The 13,487-nt window shown below is 37.3% G+C and overlaps 1 protein-coding gene across 3 annotated transcripts in view; it reads right to left on the bottom strand.

The window, feature by feature from the left end:
• Window positions 1–2,393: 2,393 nt before the first annotated feature.
• The window catches only part of Rtl4 (retrotransposon Gag like 4), a 294,576-nt gene continuing 283,482 nt past the window's right edge, over window positions 2,394–13,487 (bottom strand). The window contains exons 1-2 of one of the 3 annotated variants that reach the window (XM_057759954.1): window positions 9,473–9,555; window positions 2,394–5,389 (exon numbers count right to left, since the gene is read on the bottom strand). In XM_057759954.1, the coding sequence (XP_057615937.1) occupies window positions 4,224–5,141 (918 nt within the window). In that variant the 5' untranslated portion in view covers window positions 5,142–5,389; window positions 9,473–9,555 and the 3' untranslated portion in view covers window positions 2,394–4,223. Of the gene's footprint in view, window positions 5,390–6,310; window positions 6,322–9,472; window positions 9,556–13,487 lie in introns of those variants that run through there. The other 2 variants (XM_057759956.1, XM_057759953.1) reach the window with 2 other exon arrangements.

Below are 13,487 nucleotides of genomic sequence, written 5' to 3' on the forward strand. Positions count from 1 at the left end.
AAGTGTGAGTGGTATTTGATTTTGACAACATTCTGGTAGAAATTCCATATACCTTAAATGTTCTGTTTTTGGAGATCATATGAGAGAAGGTGCATTCAGGGAGGTATGGCCATAGACTATTTTTCTTCAGAGGTCACGGCTGTAGTAATAAAATCAAGGTTCTTCATGGTGACATCTCAGAATTAAAGAAAGGGTGAGTAATTAGATTATCATGAGTAAAAAAGCAAGAGATGTGATTCTCCTCTAGTATTTTGTAATTGGCACAAAATGGAGGTGGGGTAAGTAAAATCAATCATATACTTCTCCCTCACTGGAGTGTTTTTCAGTGTCTAAAGTCTAGTTACATCTTCATCGACGGGAATATACTCAGACAGACTTTGAATTCAATAGAAGTGGAAAAAAATCAACTACTTATGGCAAACACCCTGTTCTGATATGCATGGAGATAGATTAGGGATGATAGGAATTTTTATTTAGTCTCTGGACACATGTTAGAAATAAAGGGAGAAGCCAGCTACTGTTGAGGAAAGGCATCTATGGAGACTGATAATCAGTGTACCCACTGCGATTCACACTGTGGTACTGACTTTATGTAGGGACTTTTCTTAGAGTACTCAGAGGCATTTGGGATAATACAAAGGATTACTGCTAGTAATCCACCCAGGAAACTCCTCCTGTATAAGGCAATCACCACTTTCTTTACTTACAGTGAGAAGTAACTGGCAAACAGGCTGGAAGACTTGTGTCAGGTGACCAGGAAATATGTCTAAAACAAAATTGAAATAAGAAAGTAACTATAGTCACAGTACTAGGAGACCACTCAGTAAGAAGAAAGTGATGTGAGTATCACAAGAGCTGATGATACAAATTGTGATGGCTTCATAAAACAATCCCTGTCAAATGGCATGCAGGACAGTATCCCATCTCTGAGATTAAGGATATCAGTGTTCTATTTTTAGTTATTCTTTCTATGTATAGGCATTATACAAAACATTCTGTTGTTAATATCTTCTTCGTACTTAGGATTGGGGCCTACCTCACTGGATGAACTCAATCAACAAAATAATCTCCTTAATGTTGTATCCTTGGCTAGAGGGGGTGGGTTCTAAAGCTTATACAGTAGCAGCTTATACCTTTGAGTGTGTGATACATCTTTTGTGTGTGTGTATTCTAATTAGTTTCATTAAGTTCAACTAATTCTAATTTCTTTTATAACTCTGTTATGCTAACTTATCTGTCATTCCAGTTGAATTTGACAGTATATTGTGCATGATAACTCTATAATCATTTTAAATGATAAAATGTTTGGCAGTCAGAAGTACAGAATTTTAACAAATATCTATTGCTTTGCTCTACAAACTACTTGAATGAGGCCATGTAAAAGATGTCATTTACTGAGAATAATTCATAAAGAGACCCCCAGAAGTGAAAAATGAATTGAAGCTCTTAGCCCTGAATTGAGTACCTTCTCTTGGACACTATGAAGTTCAAAGATTTCTTGCAATAAATGTTATGAATCTTGAAAAGATGGTCCATGGTGATAAATAGGTGGCCTTAAGGTAAAGAAACATAGCTAATCAACTTACATGTTGAATATTCCTATTGACATCAAAAGCTCATAGTATGTTCAGTAAGAAGCTGACTAAAGGGCCATTTGAGTGGGTTTCTATTTAGAAATTATGCCTATCTTCAGTATCGAGAGGAAGGGGGAATGGAGGGGGGGAGGGGGAGAAGTGTGGGGAGAGGGGGAGGGGATGGGGGAGGGGGCAATGCATGGGAGGAGGGGGAGGGAAATGGGAAACGGGGAGGAGGTGGAAATTTTAATTAAAAAAGAATAAAATAAATAAATAAATAAATATTTTAAAAAAAGAAATTATGCCTATCTTGACAATTTTCACAAAAATATCCTTGAATCTTCTAATCTATAGTTATGAATTTCCTCTCTGTATGTGGAAGTATTCTTGAACTGCTTCTAACAATGCTTTGTATTTTTCATTATAAAAGTCTTAAGTTCCTTTTATTAAATTGTACTCATGGATCTGGATGTTTCATTTACATAAATGAATTTACCCACTTTACATTGTTTAATGTTTGTTGTACATTTGCATAAATACGATTAAGTTTTCTATATTGACATTGTATCATGTGACCTTACAATTTTTTCTAATAATTTTGCATTGGGTATATATTTGCATGTTTTTTAAGAATTTCTTTTGCATGTTCTTTAAGAATTTCTACATTTCAGATTATGTCACCTACAAATAAAAATGGTTTTATTTTTTCCTTCTTCTACTACCTCTCCCAAGAAAATAAATAAAAGAAGAAAAAGAACATGACAATACATCATTTGGAATATTCCTTTATTATAGAATTAGAAGATATAGATGAAGACTATTTATGGAAATCTCAGACTCAATCAACATTTATACAAATCTTCTTGATAAAATTTTTCATACAATCCCAGTACTGAGAAGGGGATTTCATAGCACAAGCCGAGTATGTATATTCAGATTATCTTACTGTGGCAGTTTATAGAATAATGTAGATAGAAAGCAAGCTACTGACAAGAGAACTAAGTCCTTGTGAATGCAAGTAGGGATTGGCACAGTGGTTAGTGAGGCACTGATGGATAAAGAGATATTTCTTGGTACAACAAGATGAGAGCAATAAGGCCCTATATGGGTTCAGCACTGAAAAAAAAGCACAATTCTCCAGGACAAAGACCAAAGTACAATGGCACTTCATGTTCTCAGAGACCTTGGTGGCTACTAAGGAATGAGTGATCTTCAGAAGATGCATTACAGAGAAATACATCAGCACCAAGAAGCAAGGAACAAAGAATTGATAATTACCAGCAAATACTGAGCAACATTAGTTGTTAACATTTCTAAGAAGCTGTGCCTTTATAGCACATCATTCCATTTTTTTTTTTTGCAGAAGCATCATCTACATCATCTATTTATACACAGAGCTGATATGTGCCAAGAGTACAAGACAAGCAAAAGAACACCCCAGTTCTTGAGTTTTGTGCACAGATGGTGTTAATGTATATGCAGAGGGCTTTTCAGATGAGTCGGTTGCAAAAGTTCCATGTCATCTCATTCCTCTCTGAGGTCCTCAATTAGATGACAACACCCAAAGGTGGTCCATTAGAGTATAGCTTGGTAGCAATTGGCAGTGTTTTAAACAGTGAGGCCTAGAAAATCACAACTACTGCAGGCTGGAAAATGAGCTCTTAGTGGAGATTTGTGTCTATTCAGGTAGCAAGAATGTGTTGCTGTTAGGTAACTACAATATTACACCTTAAGCAAAAGTTTTTAAACAACTTCATTGTTTCTTATCCTAAACCATTAGACATAGCCATCTATATGTTCAGATCTCAAATAGGAATATTAGTGTAGATATGACTAAGCTTGGGTTGGCAGATTTAAAGTATGTTAATTGCCAAAAAGGCTATTTCTCAAAGAAAGATGCCAGTAATTAAGCAGTACTCAGTTCAAACGATGATAAAATCTGATTTGCCAATAGTAAAGAAGTTCAACAGGTTGGATAAGCAGGTGTCTCCAGATGACAAAAAAATATATAGTTTCATGAAAAGGTGGTAGATATTCACGTCCGGTAAGATTGACTTGTATGAGCACTAGATTCTGATTAATAGGCAGAACAGAATTCAGGTTCTAGTCTCTCGATGACAAGAATATTAGTAGGATATGATGATGCCACTATGATTGCAAACAAAGAATCTGAACAAGTAAGTAACTAAGACACAGATCAGTAAAGAAAAAGATAAAAGCTTTGGATTCTGTCCTAGGCACACAAGCTATAGGGCTTGGGCCATCAGAGTCAACCAAGATTTTTCATTGGTAGGGAAGTGAAACTCAATACATCATCAGTGTTAATTTTTTACATGTGTGACTCAGCCTGGAGATACGTTTATCTGCAAAATTTCAGAATTCTTGCAAAAATTGGCCATAACTAAAAAGTTATTGTTTGTTGTCTTCATCATTGTTGCTGTGTCAAATTTGGTCAGGGGCCATCTTCCAACCAACAATTTCCAGTTGTTTAAATTCCTGGCAGCATAAATGTTCCTGCTTGTTTTTAAGGTGATGTCACAGCAACTTATTTGTATTTTGGAATTTGTGAAAGTTAATAAATCACTAAGGCCAATGGTGAAAGGGCTATGTGTTTACAAAGTGATTTCCTATACTCCTTTTACTCTTGAGCTACATTTTTCTCCTTGCTGGAGTTCGAGAACGTTTAGCAAGGCATTCTCTTGTGAAATGACCATCCTGGCTACAATAGAGACATAACTGACTTTCTTGCTGGCGGGCTCTCTTGGCTGGGGTGACAGGCAGTTGGGCTCCCTGAATTTGCTTGGGCTCATCCTTGGCTTGTAGACCTATGGGGCTGAGGAAGGATAGGTGGTGATTGCTTGTGGAAGAAAACATTGGAACCTGACTTTCTGACTGTAGGAGTTCTGGCCTGTCTTTGTATTTTTTGTCCAGCTGAATGCACTGAGTGACCAAATCTGGTAGATTGCTCATTATGTCTGTGATTTCCTCATCCTGGGTGGGCTCAGCTTGTCCCTTTTGGAAGTTGTTGCTCTGATTGGTCTCACTATAACTCAGATTTTGAGGAAGAACTTGGAAAGCAGTAGCATCTTGCTGATTTTTGTCTCTACTGTCAACCTTGACATTCATAGGCAGGGTAATTTCTTGTTTCATGGGTTCACCAAATGGCTGCTGTAACTCAAGAAGCAAGTTTTCATATTGTTTCAATAGATTACTCTGGCTGGACTCAGAAACGACATCACAACTTTGCATCTGCTGGGATAGGTAGTCAAAAAAGTGCTTGACTCGGGCATCATCTGCAGGATTGGAAATCTTGAGAGCTGTCAAATAGGTAGTCACCTGAGCAAGAAACCCTGTGGCACTGGTTGGCTTACCATGAAATTGAGGGAGATGGTTGCCTGAGTAGGGTACAGACATCACTGGGGTATTCAGGACAGGCACAATTTGCTCTCTTAAAGTGGGATTATCATCAGTTGGGTGCTGTATTTGTGATGGCACAATCAGATTATCTCCTTTCAACAAGGAAGTCTCTGCCTTTAAGGTAGGTGGTGATTCTGTGCACTTTTCCATTCTCTTCTGGAATTATATAGAACTGGATAGAAATTCAGTATCAGTATATAATACCAAGGGACAGGCAGTGGTTTGGTTTGGGATCAGAAAAGACACTGTCATGTACAAGCAGAAAACAGCTATTCAATGTCACTAGAGAATGTTGAGAGTTGAGCTGAAGATATGCCACAAAAATGTTATCTTCTACTCATCACTGCTTCTTCATGGAGAATGTCATCGTTCAGCACACTCAGAAGATATACATAAACCTGGAACACACAGAAGAGAGGATTTGAATTAAGGAAATATCATAGACACAGTAATATTTCTGACCTCTGTTTCTTTGTAAGTATAGACACTAAACTTCATACTAACCCTTTATTCTAAAATGTCTTTTATAATCACTGTCAAAGATTTTAGATTAGAGTTCAAAATAGCATTGGCTATCATCCCGACCAACAAAATTTATGATTTCACAGATTAAAAACAAAGACTCAGAGAAACAAAAATGTTCGCTCAATGTCACCCAGCTAGTTAATATCAGATTTGGTATGCTCATCAGGGCAGCAATCCAAAACAGCACTTCCTCCAGCAATTCATATTCTGCTTGAGTGTTATGATACATCATGCTACTGATCATTCAAAATCTGATATGGGGACAAGAACGTTGGATCTTAACAGAGGGGTTTTTTAGGAATACAGAAATCCAAGTCCCATCACAGACCCACTGAATAAATTTTCACACTTTGTCAAAATTTCCAGTGTGATTAGAATGTGTATTGTGGTTTGAGAATTACTTTGTTTAAAATGAAATAATTACTGACTGTATTTCACACTCACACCTTTAAGTCTATTTTGCTTCCAGATATCTGTTGTTAGTTAATCTGTTTTTTCTCCCTACCATGTCCTTGTCTGAGGTCACATTTTTGTTGCCATGGAAATAATTAGGACATCACAAGTAAGATGAGCACGTAAGGTTGAGAACTTCACAAATAAGAACAGGATGTTCTTAAAGGTATAAAGATCAAAATATTGAACACTCTTCCAAGAACTGATACAAAGAATAAAGCAATGAATAAAAATCAAAAATATTCCCCTAACATATAAGATGTCAGTTAGTTTGAACTATGCTTTACTTTAGTCCCTTTCATTGCCCTTCCTTTCGGAGCATACAATCTATATGCACTTACATTGAAGGACTTTTAAAAATGTACTTATATGTGCTAGCAGGAAGCAAAAACATATATCACTGAATCTTTCAGACTATCAGTCTCTCAATGGATAGGCCATGGACCTAGGAAAAACAACAAATATTACTGTTATGCTATGGATATGTAGCAACAAATAAACTCCTAGTGGCATTCTGCTCTACCCATGGATCAGTGTCTTGATCATCTATCACAAGAGAAGCTTCTTTGTGCAGTAGATGAGAACGAATACAGACCCATAACTGGACAATTTATAGCTACTGAGAGCCCTTGAGATGCCAGTCCTAAATGTTATGTCTTCATCACTTTCTCTTCCTCCAGGCTTCAGGAAGCTATGTAGAAAAGAAGGCAGAAAGATTGGAGAAGCCAGGAGGGATGGTGGGCACCAAGAAAACTCTGTCTTCCAGATACAAGAGGACTGATTGAATATTTGAACTCAGAGACTGTGGCAGCATCCACATGGCCTGCACAAGTTCAAGTCAGGCAGGGTCCCAGGGCTGGGAGGGGGAAGTGGATACCAGCTTCCATACCTAACCGAAAAGCTATGCCCAATTGACATCTTCTTGCAAAGAAATCATTATTTCTCTCCAATGGAGGCTCACTGGGTATATTAACCACATTTAAGGGTGAACCCATGCCTAGTAGTAGATGGTCTAAAGATGGACCCATGCCCAACAGTAGATGACCAGCACAAAATGAAACCCAGTGATGTTTTTGTAGATTGTTTTATCTCATATTACTTTGTTTAGATATTTTTGTCTTACAGGCATCTTGGTTATATATTATGATGTCTGGTTTTATGTTTTTGGTGTGTGTGTGTGTGTGTGTGTTTATTGTGAATTTTTCTTCATTTTTTTTGGCTGGTTTGTTTGTTTTTATTTGTTTGATTTCTAAAGTGAGAAATAAAAAGGATTAAAGTTAGCAAGGATTGGGGAAAAGTTGAGGGAGGGGAACATGAGATCAGGATATATTATATGAGTATATATATAAATGATGCATATCTGAGCAGTAACTGCAATCAATGCACTTGGACTTGGGAGTCCAATGCAGGAGAGATTAAGAGTTTGGAGCAAGATACAGGCTAGCCAGAGCTACAAAGTGAGATGTTATCTGTAACAAATAAGACTTGTTTTCATAGGTTTCATTGAACAGTCCTATGCCATAGACTAATGGAATGTATTATAAGACTGAAACAGCATAAAACTGTTGTCTAGAACTCTGTGACAAACACTAGTAGGGATTAATTTTGACCACAAATAAGTCATTTATGTGTAAGTTTCCATATATATATGTATATGTAAGTTTCTATATATATACCTATTGTATCTATGACAGAGAATGCTTGTGTCAGTGTGCTATAAGAACAATAATCTAGGTGGCAAAAAATGGCAGGATTTCTTCTAAAATTAATTCAGTACAGTTGAGCAATGAGTGCTTACTCATGAGGCCTATGCATATCACGTGCTGACAAAGGAGAAAGAGCCATTTCTTGTTTCCTTTTCATATCTTAGTATTCTGGAGCCCTGTTATACCTTCTAAATATCTCCTTTCTAGGTTACCTTCTGTGACTATATTCCTGTCATTCTTGATAGGTTTCCACCAGTACTAAGATAATAAAACATTAACAAGAGCTAATCATCAGTATATCTCAGGATATTACTTTTTACACAATATGCATAACAATCAACTTGGTTCCAGTATCTAGAAAGCCTAATTCAGGGATTCTGGGGTGAATTCCAGGAATCAGCATTTTTCCAACCTGGGCTGCTCTTGATTTGTGATGTACATGGTTCCTGTGCAAAGTATGGTGCCTCAAGGAATAAAGATGTAGTAGTAGTGTCACAGAGAAGTAAGGATTGGAAGAAGGTATATTTCAAAATAAGAAGGTGCTTGAGAGATATGGCAGCGTTGACACCCTATTTTACTTTTACATAAAGCCCCTAAATAGCAGACACCATCTTTCAGATAGCAGTAGAATGCAATAAACAACAGGCTCTGCAGAAAGAATGACTTGGGCCCAAATCTTGACTCAACCAAAAGCTGTATGGTCTGGGCAATTTATGTAATCTCTCTGAGAATCACTGTCCAAACTTTAATATATTTCTCATAAAATATTAGCCCAGCGTTTCTCTTTCTCTTTGTATATAATATATATATGTATATGTATATAAAATGCGTGTGTACATGTGTTCAACTATATGTATATGTTCAAATGTTTATGCATGGATCACAGCTTTTCTCCGATGGCATTATTCATATTGAGTGCATTCTATTAGTCAGTAATGTATAGCCTTTGGCCTAAGTCAAGAATGAATTTTCAATTACATTTTGTCTTTAGTCTTAACAGTTCTAAATGTAGTTATCAAGGTACAATGTTTCTCAAACTTACCATGAACATTTTCACAGTACAATAAATAAATCTACTCATAAAAAGAAATGCTTCTAACACCTACCTCCTAGTGTTTTTGATGGCTAACTGAAATGAACGGACATCTGCACAGCTCCATGCAGATGACAAGGACCCCACAAATGTTAGCTATCATTTTTCTAGGTCCATAGGTGTGTCATCTGTGTTTTATAAGTCAAATTTCACCTTTTCAGATTTCGGAAAGGTGACACAGAGCATTACTGTTTATTATATAACATTTCCTGCAGTATCTGGGGAAACATCTCATAATTAAGCCATTAAAATTTCAGCGGGAAAAATGTCTGAATATTCATACTGAATTGAATATAGACAAAATTCATGTCAAATCAGGTCAAGTTTTGCTGCCAACTAGGTTTTATCAACAAAATAATGAAAAATTGACTTCCATCGCATAGGCTTCTTTGATTTCAGAATCAAAAGAAGAAGCATTTGTAGACCTCCAGTAAACTCCTTTATTTAATTGGCAAGGTATGGTTGTAAATTTCCCTTTATTTCTTTGCTTTTTGCCCTTTCCTTTTATTTTCAGCAATTTCATATCTCTGTGAGGGCTCTTGATTCTATACAGAATTTTGTATTCAAGGTGGCTTAGCATTTAATATTCCTAATTATGTAGCAGGGTGAAACACTTGGTAAGATTAAAAGCATTAGCCTACATGCAAATTATACAATGCCACTGTTGTCAATGGCAAATACCCATTCCCTCGGAGAAAATATACCTGGTCATTTCGATTGGAAAATTCCTTTTTCCGGAGATCATTGATCTTCTATTGGATTCCCCATAGAAGCTACTATTGCAAAGACTGCCAGTCTGAAGGATTATTGGGCCTTAAAGAGCCAAAGCAGAAACAAAGCAACAACCTGAAATGCATACGTTTTGGAGCATCAGACTAGTATAACTGGACCAGATCTGATATAAAACTGCATAAATATAAGTTTTTTCTTAATGTGGACTTGTTTCAGCTATGACAACCAGAACTCCAAATACTTTTAGTAAACTGTTGTGAACCATTTTCTTTATATTCACTTGGCTCAAAACCAGAGTTAATAGTTTCTCTGGACACAAAATTTCCTTCTAAAACCTTTTGAGACCACATTGAAAGAAATACCTTGCTTTAGATCAGATCGATAATGTGTTACAAAAAAGAAGGGTTTGGTTTTTATCTTGGATCAAGTAGAAGTTGGTAAGACCCTTACGGTAGGGCATGACAAAAGGCCCAGGTCACCAACGCAAGTTTTCAAGGGGATACTGGGTTCATGGTCCAGTCTTTATTACTCGATTTTCATGTTCTGGACTCTATTAAAATGTGCTTCCTCCTGCCAAAAGCCTAAAAGCAGCAGGGCTGACTACAGATCAAAACCTCCAGACCAGTGAGCCAAAATTAATCTTTTGATCCTTTAATCTGATTGGTTCTAGTAATAGAAAGCTGACTGTCTCAGGCCATCAGTGCTCTAGTGTCTATAAGAGAACTGCAGTTCTGCTTTTCTCCAAGTGTATAATTACTTCTTCTACCATTCAGAAGAATAACCTTGAACAAGACAAGTTTTTCTATTGAAAGACCTGTATAATCTAGTACCCTCTAGCAGAAAATCTAGAGCCAAAAATCTAAGCAGGAAGAGAAGAGCCAAAAATCTAGGTTAGTCAGTTCAGTGCCTCTGTTTTAGGAGCTAGCTGAAGATAAAGTTAGATTATAATCTTGAGAATAATCTTGAGAAACAGGCAGTTACCCCCTTGTGATTATCACTGGTATTTTCGGAATATTTCAATGATCAACGGTATTTTTGGAATTTTCCAATGACGCCCTCCCTACCCCCTTTGGATTACTGGGTTGTGTTTTTTCCCCTTAAATACCACTTCTCCCAGATACTCGGGGTCAAACTCTCTACCCCTGCATGGGAAATGAGTTTTGGCCCCAGTGCACGGGTTCCTGTAAATAAACCTTTTGTGACTGCAGCAAGGATGGTCTCTTGTAAGTTCTTGGGGGGTTGTGTTATCCCGAGATTTGAGTGAGAGTCTCCTCGCTCTGGAGGTCTTTCACTATCTCTGGACCTAAGTATCTTTATCTGCATACTGAAGAATATTGGGCATATTATTAAACTTTAGTGTACTCTAGAAATTATAATCCAATGGTTAACAGAGGAGCACAGGAATGCTTCTTTAGGCATTCCTAATAATACTGATTTATGTGACCCTCAGCTTTATCTTGGGAATATTAGAGACTGACCACACACACATATCAACTCTCTCTCTCTCTCTCTCTCTCTCTCTCTCTCTCTCTCTCTCTCTCTCTCTCACACACACACACACACACACACACACACACACACACACACTGTCTCTCACACACATAATTACAGGGTTCTCAGAAACTTCTGGAATTTTTCCATATAGAATTTTTGATTTTATATATGGTAAGTCTGGGACACTGACTCTGGGATGAAACCTGGTAATATGACTAATAAACAGCCTCTGCAAGTGAGGCTGCAAGCAGAAACTGCAGTTAATGCTTTTGAGAAACTTTAGGTTTAGTGCTTGTGAAGGGCACGTTTTAGCATTATCTACAATTTTGGATGAAGGGTGGAGTCAGGACTTCACTTTTTATCTTAGGTTGTACTGAAATTGCTATGCAGCCAGGGTTGGCCTCAAACTCACATTCTTCCTAATTCATCAGCCTAAGTGCCAAGATTCCGGGTATGTACCTCAATACTTAGATTGTTGTTTTCAGAATTAAACAAATATGTGTTTCCCAAAGCCCCTAAAGTATGGTACGTAGATTTTTTTTTTCTAAGCCTTCAGGATTTCCTTAAGCAGTGTTTCAGTGAAAGTCAGGTCTGGGCATGTGACGTTCGGCTAACATGGAGATAAAAGACCATAGGTAACAACTGAGTTTACCCTGTTCATGGGACTTTGAGGCTCCCTTCCAAAGGATACAACATTCTATTCTTCTTTATCTATGAATAACAGAACAGTTGCCCACAAACCCCCTATTATAACCACAGCAGCACAGCTGCTATGACTTACATCCTTTTGGTCATTGAAATGAATCAGAGCTCTCAGACTTTCTTTTAATTTTCTATCTCCTCTTATCCTCAGCTGGAGCCATAGTTTGGCTTTTTGTGAAGTTACAAGTAACATGAAAATTCCATCCTTCTTCCTCAGTTTTCCTACTTAATGTTTCTTAAGTCATCAAGGAGCTACACTTGCTACATGGAGATTTTTCTATCTACATGCACTAAGATTTTTATCACTCAATAACCACTTTCACGTTCATTATTTCATTTATTGGCTACAGTTTTGTTGTTTTTCAAGTCATAAAACAAGCTACTGAAATGTTAAGTCTAAGTCAGGGAGCAAGGGAGGAGTTTGAGACATGAGAAGTATTCTTCAAATGACTCTCATGCAGATTGCTTTATTCTCTGAGATGAGGAATGGACTAGTTAAAGCTAGAATTGGGAAAATGGGAATAGAGATGGGATGACTATCTCTATAAGATAAGTTCTGAGTTCTACATCATTGGAGAATAAGCAGAACTAGAATTCCTCCATGGTGGGACATTAGAATACAGACTCCAAGCGTCAGAAAACAGCAAGGCATCAAAAAAGTGATGTTATTTTTTCAAACCCATGGAATCTATAACGTGCCTGAATGTGGAGATAAACTATGAGGAAGTGGCTGTTAAGTGATTAGATTCTCACCTGCATGTCTACAACTCAAACCAAACTTGACCCACTGTGAAGGCATACTACAGTCCCTATTCCTGCGAGAGACTTAATGCCTAAGATACACAGGTCTTGTTTACCAATTTGAAGGCTTAGTTTGGTTTCTTTGTCTGTTCCCTATGCTTACATCATTTCAAAAAGCTCATGCTGTTTCAAGTAAACAATTAGGGAAAGAATGGAAAAAGTCTGATCTACAGATTGCAAATAGTCGTAAAATGAGCCATTTAAATTTGAAATGAAAGGTCTTCTCCTGCATTCATGCTCCCTGCTGTCTCTTTCATCTTTAAATCATTAAGTGCAATTCACTTAGTGTTGAATACCACTTGCAACTGATGAACTGACAGAGCCTAGCCCACTTAGATTCAAACTTCTTTTGCATTTGCAGGTCCCTGTGGTGTTGGACAACCTGCTGCTCTGCTCAAGGTAGAGAAAACTTAATATACACAACTTAGTATATATCGCGCTTCATGGTTGCAGGAAATCTTGTAAAAGTCACACAGTAGTAGTCGTTCTCAACCTTTTGGGATCAAATGACTCTTTCACGAGGGTCTCCTATCAGATATCCTGCCTATCAGAGATTTACCTAATGATTCCTAACATCACAGTTACGAAGTAACGTGGCAGGATACAAGATCAACTCCAAAAAATCAGTTGCCCTCCTATACACAAGGGATAAGGAAGCAGAAAGGGAAATCAGAGAAGCATCACCTTTCACGATAGCCACAAATAGTATAAAATATCTTGGGGTAACTCTAACCAAGGAAGTGAAGGATCTATTTGACACGAACTTTAAGTCTTTGAAGAAAGAAATCGATGAGGACACCAGAAAATGGAAGGATCTCCCTTGCTCTTGGATTGGGAGAATCAACATAGTAAAAATGGCAATTCTACCAAAAGCAATCTATAGATTCAATGCAATCCCCATCAAAATCCCATCAAAATTCTTCACAGATCTGGAGAAGACAATAATCAACTTTATATGGAAAAACAAAAAACCCAGGATGGCCAAAACAA

Source organism: Chionomys nivalis, chromosome X (assembly GCF_950005125.1).
Source record: "Chionomys nivalis chromosome X, mChiNiv1.1, whole genome shotgun sequence".
NCBI lineage: Eukaryota > Metazoa > Chordata > Mammalia > Rodentia > Cricetidae > Chionomys > Chionomys nivalis.